The sequence below is a fragment of the Rhineura floridana genome, chromosome 10 (assembly GCF_030035675.1).
Source record: "Rhineura floridana isolate rRhiFlo1 chromosome 10, rRhiFlo1.hap2, whole genome shotgun sequence".
NCBI classification, from domain to species: Eukaryota; Metazoa; Chordata; class Lepidosauria; order Squamata; family Rhineuridae; genus Rhineura; species Rhineura floridana.
Genome location: NC_084489.1, coordinates 34428830 through 34450940, shown reverse-complemented (window position 1 = coordinate 34450940; position 22111 = coordinate 34428830). Strand labels below are relative to the sequence as shown.

The following is a 22111-nucleotide window of genomic DNA, read 5'->3' as shown; positions in this document are numbered from 1 at the left end:
TGCCTGATAGCCTTTTGACTCAATAATATCCTGCTATCTCTGCTGGGCAGGCAACTTTTAAAACCAAGATGAGACAGGTTATGATTTTCACAGAAAAACTGGGTTTCCTTCAGAAGTATCTGTTTGTCAGATTCATAGTTTTGGGTCATTTAAAAAAAATAAGGAGATAAAGTGAAGAATCCTCTCTCAAGGTCAAGAATAAAAGGCTGGTACAAAATACTTTTTAGGATGCTACTTCTCCAACGCACACATAAAAGCAGACAAACCCTGCCATATCATACCATACAAACAATTTTAATTGTGTAGTTACAGTCAATAACCACTCCTAGTCAGAACATTTCTGCATAAAGAAAATTGTGATACACTTATAAAAACAGCCAGCTGTAACAAAATAACTGGTGTTTTCATAGCAATAAACTCATAAAAAAGAAATACAGAAAATTTATACAGCTGTAGCTTTAAAATTGATTGTAAACCAAAGGAAGACACATTGCAAACATCAATTATTTTCACATTAATTGCATAAGTTTCTAAGGTGATCTATTAGTTTTATTTACCTAAGCTTATTTGCATGATAGTAAAAATTGCATACAACAATAAGAGTGAAGCTTATAGTATGAATTGCTTGGATAACATAGAGCACTTTTTATAGGCAACTGTGTAAAGCACATTTTCTCTATTTAAAACTTTTAAGACACTTTGTTTTACTGCCCATCAAAATACATTTATAAATAGAAAAAAAATCAGTATGATAACAAGAGAAGCAATATTACATTTAACGGAAACTTCTAAAAATTAATTACAACATGATGCTGTAGGATCTACAAATAAATAATGGGGATAAACAGTGTTTCACATTTTGTTTTCAAAAAATCAGGTAACAATGAGAATGAAAAGATACAGTGACCTCTTATTTCTGAAAAGAAAACAAATCTGAGTTACGGCAGTGCCATATAATACAAGGCATTTGTTGGCATATGTTAACTTTAAACTGCATCCCACAGTCTATAGTTCTTTTGTAACATACAATAGAGCAAGAGTAACAAACTCTTCTTCTTTTTTCTATTATTTAAATAAACATGAGCTTTCAAAGATCAAGTGTGGAGTGTTAAACAGTAATAACCAGGAAAAGAAATGAAAACAAAAACAATAAATCACAAAAGTAATGCTTGTCTGAAAGCTCTAGAATAATAACAATAATAACAATAATAAAAAGCAACCCACAGATATCATGCTTATTGGATACATCTTGGTGTACCCAGTGAACACAAATTAATATGAAACAATCCTCAATGTTTCATCTGTAGCTCTGAAGCAGTTTGTAAAATATCTAGTGCAGTCTGTATTATCTTTTAATTTTCTCAACTTTTGTGCAAGTTTTGGAAGATTCATTGGCCAAACAATGAATAAAGAGGTTGCTGACAGAACACAGGATGGAATTTTCATTTCATTAGTAAATAGCAGTGACACTGTTAAATAAATACTTTTTCAGTCAGTCTTTCAACTCGTTATTAATGTCAGTGTTCCCTTCTACTGATAACTCTTCTTCTAATTTAACTGAAAAAAGTGTGTTCGTACTTTTGTCTTGTACACCCTCTTCCAAATCCTTAAGCAGCTCTTCCTCCTTATATTCTGCAACATCCACCTCCAAGCCTGAGTTGTCTTTCAGCTTTCCATGGTGCTTGACATAATATCGCTGGTTCTGAAAGAACTTGATAATGGTGTATTTGGGAAGATCAAGCTGAGCTGAAAGAGTCTGGATTGCTTCTTCATCTGGATATAGACCTACATCTTGTATAAAACTCTGCAGGATGCCCAGGGCTTCCACAGAAATCTTTGTTCGTGGACGGGTCTTCTGACGATTTTCATCCTCAGATTCAGCTGGTGATGCTACTGTTGGCTGTCTTGGGGGTAGTCTGGGCCCTGGAGGGGGTGGCTGTTGTTGCTGCTGCTGTTGCTGCTGCTGTTGCTGCTGTTGTTGCTGCTGCTGCTGATAGACAAAGAAAACTATGCTGATTTTTTTGTTGCATAAAAGAATGAAGAAATATTGGCTTCATCGAAAACATGTAAAGTCACTGCATTCACTCACACTGCCTTGGGGCATATGTAATACTCTCTGATCTCCACATAGAAGGCTCTGTGAGCTTTCACATTTCCCCTGCCTTTCATTCTCTCCCACAGACCTCCTCTTTCTTGACTTTAACTATGGTTAGCATTACATGTATACCAATTTTAATGCTAACTATAGTTAGCTGCAACTTTGCAAATATGGTTTGCTGCAAACCGTGGTTAATTTACGCTCACATCAATTCGCTTGTAATGCTAACCACCTTTGGCACCAATTCTTGTGGGAAAATAGGATATAAATTTATTAAAACAATAACAACAGTCACCTTAGTCTCAGTTCATCAATTCAGTTGGGTGTGTGCGATGAAATAATATCAAGGAGGAACGGCACAAGCCCACCCCATTCAGTCTCCAGTTTGTATGTATGAGTAGCTGATTGTGTGAAGGCCTGGTTTGTGTGACTATCTCTTTAAAAAGTGGGAGAATATCATGTGAACTGGACCTCTGCATGATCTTAGAGGGCCCACTTACACTAAAGGCTATGTGGTGGAAGAAATATGCCTCTTTTCCACCATATTGTTGCACAGCCACCTAATATGTGAAGTTAGCTCTGAAAAGAGAAGGAAGGAGAATCCTTGCAGGAGACAAGAGAAGAGCTAGGAGGAAGAGGCGTAAAAGAGATCACATCTCTTAAATATGGATCTCTTAAATAAGATCTCTTAAATATGGCTATCTATGTATTATGTGGTCATGGGGTACTGCTGAATTTTGAAAAATAAGCAGCATACTTTTGGAGGTACATGCAAGGGAAGGTTTGGGAGAAGGAATATGGTGTAACCAAATGCCAAGTACTCTGAACAGTATTATCCTGTAAGAGATGAAGTACAGCCACATGGGATACAGTATTAGAAGAATCATCATCTAATATCTTTTGTTTCCACTATCTCCATTTGTAAGCTGGATGTAAACGTCCTCATGTATACTAATAACAAATTCAATTCTTCAAGTGCTGTTCTTTATGTAGCCAAAATGGCATCACTCAGTAAGAGGAGAAAGGAATCCACATGCTTGAGGGAAGCTTGAAGTTTGTAGAAGTACAAAAAATACATACATATACATATATGTATGTATGTATGTAGTGGGGAAGAAGACCTAAGAAGGCAAATCCCCTGAAAACAGCCCAATGAGGACTCAGCATAGTCAGCAGGAACAGAAAGATGTTTGTTGGCTTGGAGGAAAAAAAACCCTAGAAATGACATGGCAGGGCAGATTGCCTGGAACACTGACCAGCAGCATTCTACAGTGCAACATTTTATTGTAGGTTCTGCTTGTACTTACCTATTCTTAATAGTGTTTTTGAGGAATTATTTAGCTATTAGTAAAATCAAGGTGAAAATGAGATATGATGAAGAATGAACATCTCAGATTTTTAAAAACCTAATGACTGGATTTTTATCCTTTTATCCATTCTAAAACTCAATAAAACCAGGATTAAATGAGACAAGGCTGCAATCCTGAACTTCCATGAAAAATCAGTGGCACTTCAGGGTAAATGTGTATAGGAATGGCTGTGAAACCTGTGCAAATATCAAGTTAGGAGAATGTTTTTGTGCATGAGGATGTCATTCTATACCAGCATCCTTGGGTGCTGTATGTGAGCAATTTCCAAGCTTTGAGAATACATTTATTTAAACGTTGTGCCCAAATTTATCACTTCAATTGGCCCAAATATAAGCCTCCTTCATGCGCTGTATGTGTGAAGGGGGTCTAGGCAACAAAAGGGGTAGTGTGGCCAAACTGTTGGCATCACCTCTGGCAAGGTTTCAGCTTCCAGGGAAATTGATGTGTACAGGTTATCAAAGGTGGGGGCTGCAACACAACTCTGCTGCTCCTTTAATGGCGTGGGCCACCACCACTACTGAAACAATCAGCAAGAATTCAAAAAAGATTTGGAAGCAATAAACTGATTTTGACATTTAGCCGGGTCCACCTTTAAGGCATGTCACAATACAGTAACCGGTGCACTTTTTTCCCTCCAGGCAGGAAGAGAACATCAAATCTATACTTGGTGCTATATGCATTGAGCAAATTATTATAAGGAAAAGATCCATAGTTGCCTTGTATCTGCCATTGCTACTGTACATTTCTGCCTTGATGAGGCACCTTAGCCACAAAGTTGGCAGGTTTATTCTGCATGAAGTCATGAATTTTAAAAGTTGTATTGGCTGTGAAGCTTGCATTAAATAGCAATAAAAAATCAGGCTGACAATTTCCAAAATATTTTATGACAGGGAGAATGAAGGAGCTAATGACAAAAGGACAAGGTAGATTCTAAAAGTAAAAAGACAACATTGGGTCCCTCATGGGCTAATTGTACGAGATCAGGTTTAAATAAAAATTAAGTTAATCAGTTATTGTCTTACTTCTACTTTATCTTCTATAAAAAAGACATCATCAAAATTTCGAGCTTGTCACATTGGTCAGCGTTCCCCAATCTGGTCTCCTCCAGATATTGCTAGACTACAACTCTTGTCATCCCTATCCACTGGCCATGCTGGCTGGGGCTAGTGGGACATAGCCCAAAACAAATGGAGGGCACTAGGCTGGGCAAGGCTGAGCTATATCAACTTCCCTTGCTGTAGATTATAGTATATCAGTCCTTAATAATTGCCAGTATTGATTTTAATTTTATCTGGCTGCAACTTGGCACCAGGCAAAAACTCTCATAGTTCTGCACAGGATTGTAAACCTTTACAAGGTCACAGACTCTGCACATGTATGAGCTTAAAAAACACACACGACACCATATATTCTTCTTACAAATCCACAAAAGTTGAGAAGATGCCACAGCTAATACTGCACATACGAAGGCAGAGTCTTGCATACATCCACAGCTTTGTTGGCTCTTGATGGTGCTACTGCTCACATGCAACCTAGCTAACAATGTTTTCTCAGTCTAAGCCCTGCTTATTTCAGTGGAGCTTCTTCTTACTAAATATGCTCAGGATTGCAGCTATGAACATTATCTAAAAGTTAAAACTCTTTCTAGGAACAGGGTAAACCAACCTGAGAAAATGGATAATATTAGAATGACTGTGGCTACATGAGCTTTCCCTTCTATTCCTGTTTTAAAATGCAGTAAGTGGTAAGTGAAAAGTGGTAAGTGTATTAAAACTGTCAATTTTCAAGCAAGTAATGTTTCTTAGCACAGATCTTTCTCTACCTTGTTTTGCTAAATCAAACAGTAAGTTCTCAGCTTTCACAATTTCAAGCAGCCAATATTCCATTGTTCACTTTGTTTTATCTTTAATACACAGGTGTGCTGTTTTCAGCTTCTGAAAAGCTCCTATTCTTTTTTGCTTTGTAAGTAGTTCTTTAATAACAATATGAATGATTCAGCCTTGAATGTAGTTAGGGGGCCACCTATTCTTGGAAAAGAAGGATAAGTGAAAGGCTGACCCCAAATCTTTAGCACAAGAAAGTTAAAAAGCCTAATATCTAATATTTATTTATTATGTAGATTTGTACCCCATCTTTCAAATTCATTATCAGGGCAGCTTATAATAAAATTAAGCCTCGTCCATTCCCAGAGAGGCAGAAGTTCCTGTTCTGTATTTATATGGAAGGAATCTGTTGGTTCAAGTCCTGAAGCCCCTCCATATCTCTCCCTAACACATTAAACTCGTGCCAGCTCACCTGGGGAGCAGCACCCAGCCAAGGTCCAGTGGTCAGCAGGCCAGGTAAGAAAGCGCCTCTATGCTCTCCTTTCCCAATGGTGGTGGGAGAGGGGCTCTAAAGGAAAAACAAACAAACATTGACTCATCCCAACTTTCAAACTTGGGGCAAGTGGGATGAATAATTTGGGGCTTGAACTCCTCCCAAAATTTCCACTTAAATGAAACATTGTCACAAGCCATTGACTGGACTTTTATTTCAACATTATGCCACCTAGCATATTTAAGTCCTCCATGTATAAACACTACTGCCACAAGGAAGAGGTATGCATGCACACCACTTATTTTTAAAGCATCACTTCAGCAGCTCCTGCCGCTGTGGATGGAAGAAGTGCTCAAAAGGGAAAAAAACGCCTGAAGTGCATGTCTATTACTTGTGAATACTCACCTTTAGCAACTCTTGCACCGTTCCAACTCGTTTTTTTAAAAAGAAGTTAAATCTAGAGTTAATGTGGAGGAGCTACTGATAGGGAAACTCTAAAATTTACTCTAGTGTACTATGTGCACATGCTTCTCTATTGCACAAAATGACAAGTATTCGACTAAAGGCAAATAGTGTCAGATTTTAATTCTAAAATAGTCTTATTCTTACTAAGGCTCTTCTTTAATACAGCAGAAAGAGAAGGCATTATTTCTTTTGCAGGATAAACTGGTTTTGTTGTTATTCTTACACTGAATAGGCAACAATAAACCAACCTGAATCTGCTCTGCTGGAACATGGATAATGTGGGAAGGCCTGTCGCCATGGTGATGAACTGCATTGCTTTCTTGTTCATAAATGGCATCTCGTTCAGGTTGAGGAAGACTGAGGAACCTCCGGATCATTGACAGGTTCTCCCACAGGGTTCTATTCTCAGGTGAGGGATCTTCTTTCCAGCGTAAGAGTTCACAGAGCCATCCCTTAAGACAATATCATCAAAATATTAAGCCACTTTAATGAGAAAGCATATCCATACAAATGTTTTCCTTAGAAGTAAATGGGATAAAATGTGGACAAAGCTTACACCTTTGAGTGGCTTTATAATTTCACATTCCACTAAAAAAAACAGTAAGCCAAACTAGTAAGAGGATGCCAACTTTTGAAATAATATCCTGGTTTTTATAGGTGCTGTATATTAGCATCCTCCCCCCCTAAAAAAACAAGTAAAGCAGCAGTGCTTCACATACTTCAGATATACACGGGAGCATTCTCAGTCTACTATTGTCAGATGCTGATTTTCTTTTATGTAAGCCTATATCCATCTAAGGGCACAAAAAGACCATTTTGGTAGCCTGCATATTAGATGTTATTTTCACTTTTTTAAAAAAAGAATTGACTATAAAGCTGGCTTGCATAAATCTTATGATAAAGAGGTTCTGTAATGCCCTTTGAAAGAAACAATCCTCTGAATAGACATCATTGAGCAAGATATCCTTGTTCTTGCTTATGTGCACAGGTAGCTCTGCAGACAAACTGAAACCTGTTGACAAATCTTTTACCTTATCTTTTACCCAAGTCTTTTGGTTTTGAAACAGCATTGAAAACTGAACTCATTTTTTTGTATGAAATGAAAAAGACCACACTCTTCACCATCTCCATATCACAGCACATGCAAGCTGTCTATAAAAGCACCTGCTCTAACCCAGGCATGTTCTAGGGAAAAGCAGGCTTGAAAGTATGCCAAAAGATTGTCCCAGGAGAACTGTAGCAAATGCTAATTTGCTTCTAAAATAGATGCACAGATTTTTTTTCCCCTTAACGGTTTAGAAATTGCCTACATGCCATCTTAAATGATATCTGTGGCATTATTTGATTTTTTTTTTACTATTGGTTTTAAAGAAACAGGACAAAGGAAACTAGTATTTAATTTTAGTCTGTGTAAAATACATAAAAAGAGACAATAAATTCATAATTGACAATTACCTTTTGGATTTAACTTTGAATGCTTTAACTATAATCTGTACCATTTATTTAAGGACTGGGTTAGAGCAGGTGCTTTTATAGACAGTTTGCACGTGCTGGGGAAGTAAGAGATATTATTTTAAAATTATTAATTTTTATGGTCATGTTATTTATGGCAGCTTAAAAAAAAAGAAATTAGACCAAAACATTTCAGTATCATAAATACAAAAACAACCTATAAAGCATCATCAGATTAAAATATAGCAAGTCACCAATAAGATCAGCTTTTATGGAATAAAAAAAGGCTTCAGGATCCATTTGAAATCACAAGAGAGGGGACTAAACAAAGCTCCTGGACATGGGAGTTCCAAAAGGCATAGGGCCATCAGTGAAATGGTCTGTCTCTGCTTCTCATTAATCTGACTTTGTTAGTGGTAGACCAGAGAACAGGGTCTCTGAGGCCAAATTTAGGGCCTGGTGGGCTCACATGAGTATTCAAATAACATGGCCTGAAATTGGTAAGATTAATATCAGCACTTGAGCCTGGAAACAAATACATAACCAGTTCAACCAGCGGCGTCACTAGCGGGATTGCGGGGGGGTGCGGACCTCCGGCACGTGCCCTCCGGCACGTGCGTGCACGCGCTCCAGGCTGGTGGTGGAAGGACTGTCCTGGCTTCACCGCCAGCGAGCGGGCGCCTGCTTTCCGTCTCGCCCGCCCGCCTCTGAGGAGGAGTTGGCTGCGCCGACCCGGAGCGCTTCTCGGCTCCTTTGCTGGGCAACGGCACAGGGCGGGGCGGCTCTGGGTGTCACCCCCCTCAGGGTGTCACCCGGGTGCAGTCCGCACCCTCTGCACCCCAGTAGTGACGCCCCTGAGTTCAGCTGAAGTAAAATGGGTGTGATACCAGCAGACCGAGAGCCAGTGTGGCAAAGTGGTTAAGGTGCTGGACAACGACCTGGGAGACCAGGGTTCGAATCCCCACACAGCCATGAAGCGCACTGGGTGGCCCTGGGCCAGTCACTGCCTCTCAGCCTCAGAGGACGGCAATGGTAAACCACCTCTGAATGCTGCTTACCAGGAAAACCCTATTCATAGGGTCGCCATAAGTTGCAATCGACTTGAAGGCAGTCCATTATTATTATACCAGCAGACCATCTAGCCCCTACTACTGTTCTGGCAGCTGCATTTTGGGAGCCCTGGGCTCCTGCTGGGAGGAAGGGCGGGATATAATAAATAAATAAATAAATAAATAAATACATAGTTAAAGTTCCTGAACTGTCTTTAAAACAGTCTCATGTAGACAGCATTACAGTAGTCTGGATGTCACTGACCCAGAACCTCATTTTCCAGTTGCTATGTTGCTAGTTTGGCAACAACCATGTCATAACTTGCAAACAGCCTATATAATAATGCTTAAGACCAGGCCTGGAGTTGCCACTGTGGCATCTGTGCCAAGGCAGCCTACCAGAATCTCCCATTACACCCAAGAAAGGTGTCAGCACATATCCCTTTAAAATCCACAATGCATGAGAGACTGTTTGCTCTTCTAGCTCAGTTCTAGCTTGAACTGTCAGCCCCTCCTACATTGACCCTGCACCCTGAAACATGCCCACATAGGATGCAGGACTGGACCGCTTCCCTTCCTTCTGTTCTGAAGAGAGGTGCAAAGAGCTTCTCTCTCTGAGCAAGCATGGAGGCAGCTGATGTAGATGCCTTTTTCTTCACTGATTGGGCAGCTAATAGGGGGAAGTTGGACATGGCCACACCATTTTGCCCTGCCTCTTTTTCTGCTCTTTTGGACATGGCAGCCATTTTGTGTTATGCAACACCACCATGGCAGCCAATTTGTGACTTGTGTCTGTAGCACTCTATCAAAATACCAAATATGCCCACTGGCTCAAAAAGGATGGCAACCCCTGTTGCAGAAAAACATTCTGATCAAACCTTTTTACTATTTCTGCACAAAGAGAGTTGTAGATTTCACAATCTGGTGAAAATTCAGCATGCATAATCTCCTACTGAAGTCAGTGGGATTTAATAACATATGTATCATCTTTTTCTATGCACCATAATCCATCTGTTGATTTGAAAAATATATGTTGAATGATTTGGGGTGACAGCTGGGAGCAGGTCAGAGGTGGGTCTAGGTCAGCTGCTAAAACATTTATTTCTGAAGTTTATTGGCTTTACAGATCTAAATACTGTTTACCCACATGTATTAATGCTCTCCTCTCTGCAGCCAGAAAGCTAGTAAATTAGGGTGAAAGCTGGGTTAGAATCTTTCTACCTGACATGCTAACTCTTCAAAGGCAGGGAGGTTTGTAATGTGTGGAGAAGGTTACTTGCCAGACACAAAATGATTTTACTGCTTAGACCAGTGAAAAAACAGATGGTGGGAATTTAACATGCAGTCAACATTACGAATGTATTCTCTTGCGCTATTTGACATAATAATTTTATTTCAGTAAAGGCATAAGATAGGTAAGACAGTATTCAGTAAAGGTATAAGATATTATTGTCCTTACTCCTTAAAATATCTAGTGCTATTATATCATGAAATACACAAAGTTAATATATATTTGCCAGAGTCCAAATAGCTGCTCTGTACATACACATCCCCATCCAACTCCCTGACTTGACTTTATAACATATACGCTACTTGTGTGCCAGAGCACTAATAATTTATATGGTTTGTATGGGGATGGCTGGACAGGCCAGGACAGAACAGGGGAGATGCATAAGGATCTCTCATTGCTTGCAATGCACCACTGCACTGCTGGCATATACATGTGCCACATATTTGATGAACGGATAGGAACAATTAATGAGTATAGATTATCACACAGGTAGCCAGTGTGGTGCCCTCCAACTCCCATCACCTCTGACTGTTAGCCATGCTGACTAGGGCTGATGGGAGTGAAGAGTGCAACACCATGTTGACTTAGAGTCTGGACAGCACCACGCTGACTACTCCTGCTCTGTCAGGTATAGTGGACCCTACTCCATGCCTGCTGCTCTTCAGCTGGATCCAGCTCATTTATTGAGAGTATATTCAGTGGAGACTGGTGGCTCTGATGTCAGTGGGGCAGTAAAAACCGTTGAAAGTTTGAACTGCCCCACTGACATGGGAGCCACCAGTCTCCAATGAGTATATTTATGAAGGGCAGAGTGCTCTACTAATTAAAAGGGTTTTTTAAACTAAGAAGTAAAAAAATGGCCTCTGAGTCCTGACCAATATTTTTGTGCTCTAAATCTTGATACCATTTTAGTGCACACATATATTTTATAGGTCAAATAGGTGGAATTTGTTTTGAGGGAGAGGTACTATTTGTTTTTTACAGTTATCAAAAATATTTCCTTAAAAAAATCTTGGTTAGGATGGGCTTAACAGGCAATTCTGAAAAAAAGAAGCATTGACTCATTTAACAAGTATTTTGCTCTTCTTGTCACTTCTGTGTTCTGAGTGTAGACATCTTTATTAATTACCCATGACTAATAAAACATTTCCAGTAGTTTGCTATTAACCTTTACCCTGAAATAATACTTCTAATTCCCCCCTCCAAAATAGTGTGATGAATTGCAAGTACAAACACAAATCTGTTAGCTTTTCTAGAGTAGTCCAGTAATTTTGAAATATTAAAATCACACTTTTTGGACAACATTTAAAACTGAAGCTGAAACTATTTAAAAATACTTATTTTCTAATATTTTATCTTTAAATACAATGACATATGAAAAAAATATGTATCCCCTCATCTGCTTGCATTTTAAAATGGCATTTTGACTTCTTAAAATGCTACTAGTAATATATGGCAAGATGTAACATCCTCAATTTCAAACAAAAATAATCAGTTATTTTAAATGACTAAACATATGTCAACAGGGCTAAGCCTACATCATCTAACATATTTATTCCAGGATTTTCAGACAAACCCACCTCGTCAGTATCCCTGCTCTGAAGAGTGCAGAGGGGAAACTGATACTCTCGCATATGAAATGTCTATGCCAAGTAGTAATTTGCAGTTTTTGTTGTTTAATAAAAGTGCTGATTGGTTCAACCTCAGCATACAACAAAATTGAAAATAAAAGATATATATGTTTAACACTCTAAAAAAACCATGGGCTTTAAAAATCTCCTTATTGCATACTTTTTTCATTTGGAGAAAAAGGGCTGAAATCTTTATACAAAGAAAAAACTATTGCAAATTAATGTGTCAGGATTTGAAATAGCCTAACCAAGAGCAGAAATGGAATACCTTGCACTGTGATGCTTGTTAATCCCCTGCCCCTTCCACTTCCTTGCAGCTTTCTGTCACTGTTGAAAACTTTTGTCTTCTAGCAAGGTTTTGTTTTACATGGTGAACCCTCTAAAGGGCTTTTATCTTCTGTGCTTGTTTTAATTTTTATATTGGTTGGTTTTCTACTTTTGTTTTATTATGGGAATGTTGGATTGTAGTTGTATAAGCTGCTTTGAGTTGTGAGAAATCAGTAGAAGGGCTGGCAATAACATTCTAAATAATAAATATGCCTTTTGCACATCAAATATTACACTTTTTTTAAAAAAAGAAAGACCCCTCCATTAAAAAGGATCCCAGATGCACTACACAGTCATACAACAACACATATGGAAGTCCGTCCTTAGGCTTTGCACATACTTGGAAAAAGGGTACAACCTACAACAACAGTAGGAGCATCCTACACTTCTGTGCAGCAAATTTGCCAGGCAGCATTACACTGCATATAAAGAAGGAACAAGGCAAAATATAAACATTAGTCACATGTAAATATGTTAGATGAACTTTCAGGATGTTACTACTTTTCAGACTGACAAAGTTTAATTTGACACCTTCTGTTCTAAAGCCTTTGTTTCTATTCAAAATCACGCCTTTAGCTGCTATCAATCACTACACTTTCTCCCTATTACTTAAGATACTGGCATGGGCTCTGGGATAAGCTGAAAATGCCATGCAGATGAATTCTGAGATAATATGTTCAAACCTGTTATATACAACACAAATCCTGTAAAGTTATGTATTGTAAACCTACATTTATTGAGAAGTCAAGTTTTAAATCCATCTGCCACAAAGGAAATACTGCTATGCACTTTATAGTAGCTGAATGACATATGCAAGTCTTGCTATAATAAGCAAGAGAACAGTAAAAAGGAGGCAGTTAAAAGTTATTTTTTTGGGGCAGCCTCAGTTTCTCTTAGGAATGTTGTTATATAAACGTCAGACATTTTTAAATGAGAAAAAAGCACTACAAAAATTATGTACTTGATATAAAAACCCAGTGCTCAGAATTTTATACCATTCAACTGTGTGATCATTTCAAATACTAGCATTAATCTATGTATCTTTTTTTTAATAGCTTACTGCATAGCACTTTTACATTTCAGACCTTAAACGTGTCTGATCTGAATACCAACACCTTGGTTTCTATAAAAACCAACAAATTTCTTCTTGCCTTTTGAACATGTGATTGTCAAATGAGCAAAAACATAAGATACAGGTCTAATAAAAATGAAGAGGACTTTTTTGGTGCAGATTTTTACATTTATCTGTGCTATGTTAAAAGGAAAGAACTTTTTTGAGTGTAACCCTCATCCTAGTGAAGTCAATGGCAAAACTACCATTCGGCTTGATCCACCAAAGAAGATCTCGTGTTTCATCCGTTGGACTAGGACGATGACTATTAATCTGACAAACATTTGAATCTGTATCCCTGTTGACATTCTGATGGAACTAGCCACCAGTAAATACATTTTTGAAGTGTAACGTACAAGTGTAGCATCCTTAATTATAAAGAAACTACAAAAAAAAACAAACCAAACTGTCTGCTTGGTTTTGTAGCCCTGTTTTTAACAATTGAACCTTTTTGTTTGTATGATTAGTTAATATTTCTCAATTCTAAGATCTAAAGCCTAATTCCTAACCTTAACATTTGGAGGAGTAACATATGCAGGAGTATTGTGATACAATCTCTGGGGTAGAGTATCATAAAAATATACAGTATTAAAAGAAATCAGTCTAAATAAGAAGGTTATTTGATACAAACGTTTTAGTGAAAAGCATGAATTACATTTCATATGCAGTATGAACAGGGTTTAAGTACATAATCCATTAAACAGTAGTTCTGAGTAAAAAAGGAATTCAGTCTTGTTGTAGACTAAACTGCAGTACGGATTTTGAATGAGCTCATTGTCAACAACAACTAACTGTAAAGCTAGCAATTTATCATTCAGCAAATAATTTTCTAGTTTTATAAAGAATCAGTAAGTGTTCCTTATGCTAATGAAGACAGTTTTTAATCTGCCCACAAACATGCTAATAGAGGGTAATTTTTCCCATTTACAAAGCTGAAGGCACTCAAACATAATTTTATAGCAGTGTTCCACAAACTGGGTAAAACGGACTTCTAAAACAATCTAAGACACCTAATTCATCACCTCTAATACAAGACTAAAATGGTAACTCAAATTCATAATACAATCCCTCCCCCCAAAACAACAACAACAATGTTTAAGTCTCTCTGCATACATGTGGATGATGACACTAGTATAAATGGAAAGCAACCATATATTTCAGGAAAGTTAAAGTCAGTACTGTGCACTACATTGGGCTTAAGACCTGTAAGTTCATCATATTGCAGGAAGGTTGCTTTTGGAAAAAAGAGAGTTGTAATACTTAGAACAATGAGATACATAATGGTGGCAAAAGATTACTGAAAGCATTTTAAATTATTTACTAGGTTAAAAGGGTGAAATGGTACTTTAAATACATCACATTTCACATCATCTGGGCCATTTTTGGTGGCAAAGTGGTATTGATCTTTCCAAATGCTTAAAATTAACTATTTCCAGAAGGTCATTATTTGATTAAAGGCATTAAAGTTGAGGGCAAGAAATGATGCACTCTGTCTTCTATTCCATTCAAATAATCATGTAATTTAATCAGAACTAGCCCCCTCATGTCCAGTAATAAAAATGTTTGTCTTGATTTTTTTCTTCTTATCTAACATATTAAGCCCTTTAAATGTTACAAAGTTCTTAAAACAATGTCTACTGCTAAAGGCTTCTCTGTAATAGAATGAAAAAGCAGAAACTGATAGATACATCACTTTGAAATATTCAACTTTATATATTCCTCATTTTCTATAAGAAAATAGTTAGAAATATTTTCAGAACTTCCAAAACATGGAATTACTAGGGTTGTTACCCTATGTACCCTTGTTTGCGTGACTTACACATGTGTTAAATTACACCCACAACACATAGATTTTACACAAACACACACAGTGTATTTCATTGTCAAAGATCAGCATGTTCTGCTGTGTCTTGTGAGGAGATATGCATAGGATCATGCTTTAAATAATACACACAACACAGAGATTATATAAACATACACACACGTGTTTCATTGTGAGACATAAAACTAACATGTTCTGCTGTGTCTTTGCACAGCAGATAACTCTCAGTATTGAAGAAAAATCGTAGAGAGAAAATTGCTTTGATAAAGGTTCTGCATGTGCACTACCTTCCAGCTGCCAGGGAATATTCAAACTACACAGATGCTTTTCTGGAGATGATGGACTAGGAAGCTACATCAATTAACAAGAGAAGCCACTGAGCTAGATAACTCTGGAATGGTTCTTCCTTATACCCTGATAGTTCCTGGAATGCAGCAATGGCCCCACTCACTCATCCAGGATCCAGGGAGGAGGATTGACCGCCATGTACTGCTTATGCACCTAGATTTAGTTCCATGAAGATAGTTCCAGGAACAGCTGTTGTGGTAGCTCCTCTGATCTGATTTGAGGAAAGTGGCTGTAGTGGCACCTGACCCCACAAGTGCTCCACAGAGCAGAGACTGGGAAACCTATAGCAGCCTGTTTCCTTGAGCTGGGCACAGCAGTGACTATCTTCAGAATTGCTTCTGTTGAGGTTCTACTGAGGCACCACTCCAGTGGAGTTCTCGACTTTAGACAGCAGCTGCAGGTCTCCTCAAAGTTGGCCTAGTGAAGTTAGCTGTTCACTAGAAGCTATCACCCTTCTGCCACCACCCTGTTGAAGGAGGGAATTCCTTGCCTAGGGTAAAACAGGTGCAGCTCAACATTACCCTTTTCTGTATGCCTTGAGAGGGAGTGGCCTAGAAGCATCCAGCAGTAAACAGTTTGGGCTAGAAGAAGGGAACAAAACAATGTGCCCCTCAACCAGTCCAACATAAACCCACACTATTTGCATCAGAGCAGGCCTTTTTCAAGGAGAGCAGCAAGGTCCCGGTATCATCTAGCTGTTTCACCCTGGAGAAGGGGCACAGCTCAGTTGTAAAGTATTTGCTTTGTATGCAGAGGGTTCCAAGTTCAATCCCTGGCATCTTCAGGTAGGGGTGGGAATGTCCCTTGTCTGAAATCCTGAAGAGCCACTGCCAGTCTATGTAGACAATACTGAGCTAGATGAACCAATTGTATAAGGCAGCTTCCCATGTTGCTATGGTCAACTGCTGCTGCCTCCAACACCAACACCTGCCAATAAGAATCAAGGCAAAGACATGGCTTTTTTTCTGTGATTTTGCCAGGAGACTCCATTGTACAATTTCCCACCCACCCCAAAAAAGGATCCAAAACCCTGCATAATTGATGGTTCACCAACGCAGAGAATGCACTGGATACACAGAGCATTTTTAGGCATGTGATAAATAATAAAAATCCTGGATTTCCTTTGGAGAGCAACATTTCATATACTGAGATTTTAATACTGAGATTTAGGCCAGTACAGAATGACTTACAGGACTCATTTAAATCAAGGTTCTATTTGAAATCTTCCCTGAAAAGGGAGGCGTACTATTTGCATTGCTTACCATATTTGTTTGCTTACAACAGTGCCTTTATATGACCCAGGAAAATAACCTTTGCAGCTTATATGCCTTTTGTTTTGCAGAAATAGAAACAAATAAATTTCTCTTGGCAAAGATGCTAAGATCACTTACTTGAAAGCTAAAGTTACAAAGCCTATGCACAAATATTTATTACTTATTTAAAATATTTCTATCCCATCCTTCTACCCTAAAATAGGGCGGCTCACAATAAAATCATACACAATAAAAACACAAAAAAAATTAAAATAGATAAAAATACATAAAATATAGTTAAGGAAGGGGAGTGATATTAAAAGGGAATTAAAGAAGTAAAACTAAAAAAGGAGAAAAATAAAATCAGTTTCAGGCTCAGCCTCCAGTCCTTCCCAAAGGCTCTCTGGAATAGGATGGTTTTCAAAAGTCTCTGGAACACCATCAGGGAGGGAGCAGATTGGGCTTCTTGGGGTAGGGTATTCCAGAACTTGGGGGCCACAGCTGAAAAGGCTCTCTCCCACATGCCTGCCAGTCTGACATCTTTCATTCCAGGCACACAGAGGACACCAAAGGCAGCTTATCTTAAATCACAGGCAGGTACATATGGGCATAAGTGGTCCCTCAGGCACATTAGTCCAAGGCTGCTTAGGGCTTTAAAGGTCAAAACCAGCACTTTGAACTGGGCCCAGAAACAAACTGGGAGCCAGTGGAATCAATAAAGCACAGGGCTGATACAATCCCCATGCCATAATCCAGTTAACATTCTGGCTGCCACATTTTGAACCAACTACAATTTCTGAACCATTTTCAAAGGCAGCTTCACGTAGAGTGTGTTACAGTAATAAAGCCTTGATGTCACCAATGCATGTGTCACTGTGGCCAAGTCAACCACTTCCAGGAATGGGCACAGCTGGTAGACCAGTTTGAGTTGGCCAAAAGCACTCCTGGCTTCTACAGCAGCCTGATATTTAAGTGGCTATTTCAGCAGGGCAGACTCCAGGAACACTCCCAACCTGTAGACCTGCTCCTTCAAGGGGAGTGTGACTCCATCCAGAACAAGTTGCAGCCCTGGTACAGCTTTCCCATTGACCAGCAACACCTCCATTTTGCCTGGATTAAGTTTCAGTTTGTTAGCCCACATTCAGCCCTTCACAGCCTCCAAGTACCAGTTTAGGATGAGCATTCCCTCCCTGCAATCAGGGGGTAGGGAAGGTGTGTGTCATCAGCATGATTATTATATTGTACTCCAAATCTCCAGAAACCTCCCAGTGGTTTCATACAGATGTTAAAGAACATGGGAGACAGAATGGAACCCTGTGGGACCCCATAAGCCAGCAGGTCAAGCAGTACCACTTTCTGGGACCTGTCCTCCACATAGGACTGGATCCACCGTAAAATGATGCCTCCCATCCCATCCTAGCTAGGTGGTCCAGAAGGATGCTATGGCATTAAAAGTTGCTGAGAGGTCCAGCAGCACCAACAGAGATGCACTCCCCCTGTCTGATGCCTGGCATAGGTAATCAATCAGGAAAACCAAGGCAATCTCTGTCCCATGACAAGGCCTGAAGCCCGATTGGAAAGGGTCTAGAATAATCCAATTCATTGAGGAAAACTTGGATCTGACCAGCCACTATCTTCTCAATCACCTTGCCCAAAAAAGGGAGATTAGAGACTTGGTAGAAGTTGTTACGATCCGCAGGGTCTAATGAAGGCTTCTTTACAAAGGTCTTATCACAGCCTCCTTCAGCAATGTTAGCATAGAACTTTCCCTTAGGGAGGTATTAATTAAATATGCCAACCAGCCAGCCACACCAACTCTGGCAATTTTAATTAACCAGTATGGGCAAGGGTCAAGAGAGCAAGTAGTGGTCCTCATTTCTCCCTGGCCTGTCCGTATCTTCAGGCTTTATAGGCTGAAAAGTATCCATAGAAATATGATCAGAGGAAGCCTCTGGCACATCCGGCACAGCTGTAGTTAATGAGGAGTCAACGTCAATCAGAATGTGGGCAATTTTATCTGCAAAGTGCCTTGCAAGCATGTCACAGCGAGCGACTGAGATCTCAGGATCCAGTGTAGGGCCAGAGCCCAAAAGACCCTGGACCACCCAGAAAAGCATTGCTAGATGACACTGAGCAGATGCAATGGTGGCACAGAAGTGAGCTTTCTTTGCTGCCATCACAGCCATTTGATAGGCTCGAAAATGAACTCAGTCAGAAGCAGACTGAGTTTTTCTCCATCGTCACTCTAGCTGTTGTCCCTGCCGTTTAATCAGGCCCAAACTTTAAATAAACCAGGGTGCGTTATGAGCGCTCCCCAGTGGGAGAAGATGCTTTGGAGCAATAGTGTCCATTACACAGGTCACCTCCATATTCCAGAGTTTAACCAGGGCTTTGGCAGTATCACCAGCCATGCTAGGAACATCCCCAGAGTATTCAGGAAACCATCTGGATCCATAAGTCTCTGAGGACGGACCATCTTAATCGGGTCTCCATCCTTGTGAAGGTTACTGGGGACACAAAGCCTAAAGCCCATTAGGTAGTGATCTGTCAATGACCACAGAGTCATTAAGAACTCCTCTGCCCTCAGATCACCCTCTTCCTGCCCCAAACAAAACATCAGACACACACGTGTGTCCTGCCACATGTGTTGGTCCAGATTGTATTAGACACAGTCCCACGGCTGTCATGAAGTCATGAGCCCAGCATATGTGTTGAAGTCACCCAGGACAACTAGCCTGGGGAATTCCAACACAAACACAGAGTTCCACCAGCTCAGAGACAGATGCAGTTGGGCAGCGGGGTGGATGGTACACCAATAGAATCTCCACTGTCTCTCTGACCTAACGCCAGGCACACACACTCAAAGCTGGACAGGATATCTGACAGGGGAGATGGATTCCTTGTAGATAATTGCGACCCCACTTCCCTGTCCCTTGGATCTAGACTGCTGGAGTGCCACAAAATCAGGTGGGCAGAGCTGGGAAAGACCTACTCTGCTTCGGTAATTTAGCCAGGTTTTGGTGATACAGGCGAGGTCAGCATGTTCATCCAGGATTAGATCATGAATGATTGTAGTTTTATTAGTCACTGCCCTTGTGTTCATCAGCAGACAGTAAGATCCAGGGGATTCCCAGCATAGCTCCAGCGTCCCAGGGATTGGAAGGGGGACTGGGAGGGAAGCAAGCACAAAGATGTCTTGCCTCCCTTCCCCTGTAATGGCCAATCTGCATCCCACTGCTTTTGTCCCCTGTCCAATATTACCTTAGTGACAGGCCCGACTCCTCCTCCTGACATATGTTAAAAGGAGCCTGATACTGAAAAATTAAATTTAAAAATAAAAAAAATCCCTCTCAAATAGTCCTCTATAATAATCCTATTTCCTCCTGCCCTTCCCTACCCCCAGCAATTTATATAGCCCCATATGCTCTCTTGGTATACTTCTGAGCAACATTTCAGCATCAGTTCTTTATCAGGAAAGGATTCCTAAACGATTCTTCAACTGCCCTTTTGGAGATGATCAAATTAGTCCACAGAGTTGGGCAATCCCTTGGAGACTCCAAGTGCGACACATACCAAGGGGCTTGCCTTGGTTAGAGATAGTTCTTATGAAGAGGAGCTCTGTTCCCCTCCCCCTGGCAGTTGTTCTCTCCCTTGTTAGCCCCAACTAGCTTCAGCTGACATCCCAGAGAGTCTGCAGGTAAGGTTCTGGCAGCTGACACCCAAGGAAGCCTGTAGGTGGTATTTTGTAGGAGGCAACAGCAGCAAAGTGTAATTTTTTTCTGGAGTCTCTCTTTCACCTTCCCCTAGAAGACCACTGAACAAAGTGAGACTTGCTTCTGTAAATGGTTGGACTGGGCAAAATAGTGTTTCTCCACAAACTGTTACTGTAAACTGCCCAGAGAGCTTTGGCTATGGGGCGGTATATAAATAAATAAATAAATAAATAAAATGCAAATAAAATATTCATGCTGTCTGCTAAAAAGCCTTATAAAACTTCTCATGCAATTAACATCAGCAGGTGAGGCCTGACTGGTTATCCAAGGAACAACTGTTATGCTGCAACCTGGGAGAGGGCTTATTCTGCAATGGCATTCTACTTATGGAACACCCTCTGCCCCAATATGTGACTAGTGCTGACTCCAATGAATTTTTGGTGCCAGCTGAACTTTCCAATTCCAGCAGACCTTATGGGGCCTTAAATGCCTTACCTTTATTTTTCACCACTACTGCTGCTATTTGATTTAGTGTGGATTTCACCTGATCCTCTTTTCTGGATTTTGTTTAAAAAATATTGTAGCTTCTGGTTTTAAATTTTTACCATATTCCAGCCTCAGATCACATTGTGATGAGGTGGGAAAGAAAAAAAATATTTTAAGCAAATGAATAAACACATATAATTTGAGACCGGAAAGCACTGAAGAACTTATTTGGTAGCTATAAAATGAAACTACAAGATCACCCGAATGGGCTCAGTGAATGACCCTGGTTAGATACATCACATTTCCTGGAACTTATGTTCCTGTGATCTTGCTGGACTCTGGGTCCATTAAGCAATATACTACATGATTTACTGTGACATTTAGCCTTGGAAGTAAAATATTTTCCTCCATGGCTGTTTTACATTGAAAAGAAGACTTGAACTTGGTGTGTTTGATATATGGCCATGGTTTAGTTTTAAGGGATTACTGTATACCACCATCTTCAAGTGTTCAGGCTGAACATATGAGGCTAAAAGGTGTACAGGAGGAAGTGTGTGCAGTTCTCCAAAGTCCCTGTCCATGGTGGGTGTGTCTACTCATCCCCCAAAGTACCACATTGAGCAGAAGGTCTACAGGGATCTTTTAAGTACATTGTGGCAGCACCTACACTTTGGAACTCCCTGCCTATCGACATCACGCAGGCACCTTTACTGTATTCTTTTCGACACTTGCGTAAAACATTTCTGTACAGGCAAGCCTATCCAGGCAGATAGATTATTATTATGTTATGTTATTATATATATTAATGTGTTTCAATCTCTTTTTAGGTTACTGCTGTTTTGTCTTTTACATGTTTTTAACTGTTTTTATTCATAGGTTTAATGTGTCTTGTAAACCTCTTGGATGTATTCTTATAATCAAGTGGTATATAAATTTTGTTAAATAAAATAAAAATTTAACTGAACTAGCTTAGAAGTCTTTGCATAACCACCACAGGTTCACAGTTATATTCTACTGAATGCACTTAGAAGTCCTCATCAGACCCTTATGCTAAACATGAAAAGGTCAGCAGTGGAGGAGCAAGGCTTACATGCACAACAACATTAGGGCTGGGGGTGGCACACGTACCCATGGCCCCCTACAAACTTTCTACCATGTCTTTAACATGTTTATTTTTATTAATACCAGATTTTATTTTATATCAGATTATTTTTTTAAAAGACACACTGTAATTGACATTTTATCAAAATCAATAATAACCCTCCCAATTTTCAATTTTACTTTTTCACCTTCAATTTAATTTTCAATTTTTAAATCACCATTTATTTCTTTTATCCACCCTGCTTTAGGCCAATATTTGTATAGGCAGATACTGGCTT

The 22111-nt window shown here is 39.6% G+C and overlaps 1 protein-coding gene across 11 annotated transcripts in view; it reads right to left on the bottom strand.

The window, feature by feature from the left end:
- Positions 1-311: 311 nt before the first annotated feature.
- SATB1 (SATB homeobox 1) overlaps positions 312-22111 on the bottom strand; it is a 185473-nt gene continuing 163673 nt past the window's right edge. For 8 of the 11 annotated variants that reach the window (XM_061586745.1, XM_061586754.1, XM_061586748.1 and 5 more), the window contains 3 exons: positions 6498-6701; positions 5764-5859; positions 312-1990 (listed from right to left, as the gene is read on the bottom strand). In XM_061586745.1, the coding sequence (XP_061442729.1) occupies positions 1493-1990; positions 5764-5859; positions 6498-6701 (798 nt within the window). In that variant the 3' untranslated portion in view covers positions 312-1492. The remainder of the gene's footprint in view (positions 1991-5763; positions 5860-6497; positions 6702-22111) is intronic. The other 3 variants (XM_061586749.1, XM_061586751.1, XM_061586752.1) reach the window with 3 other exon arrangements.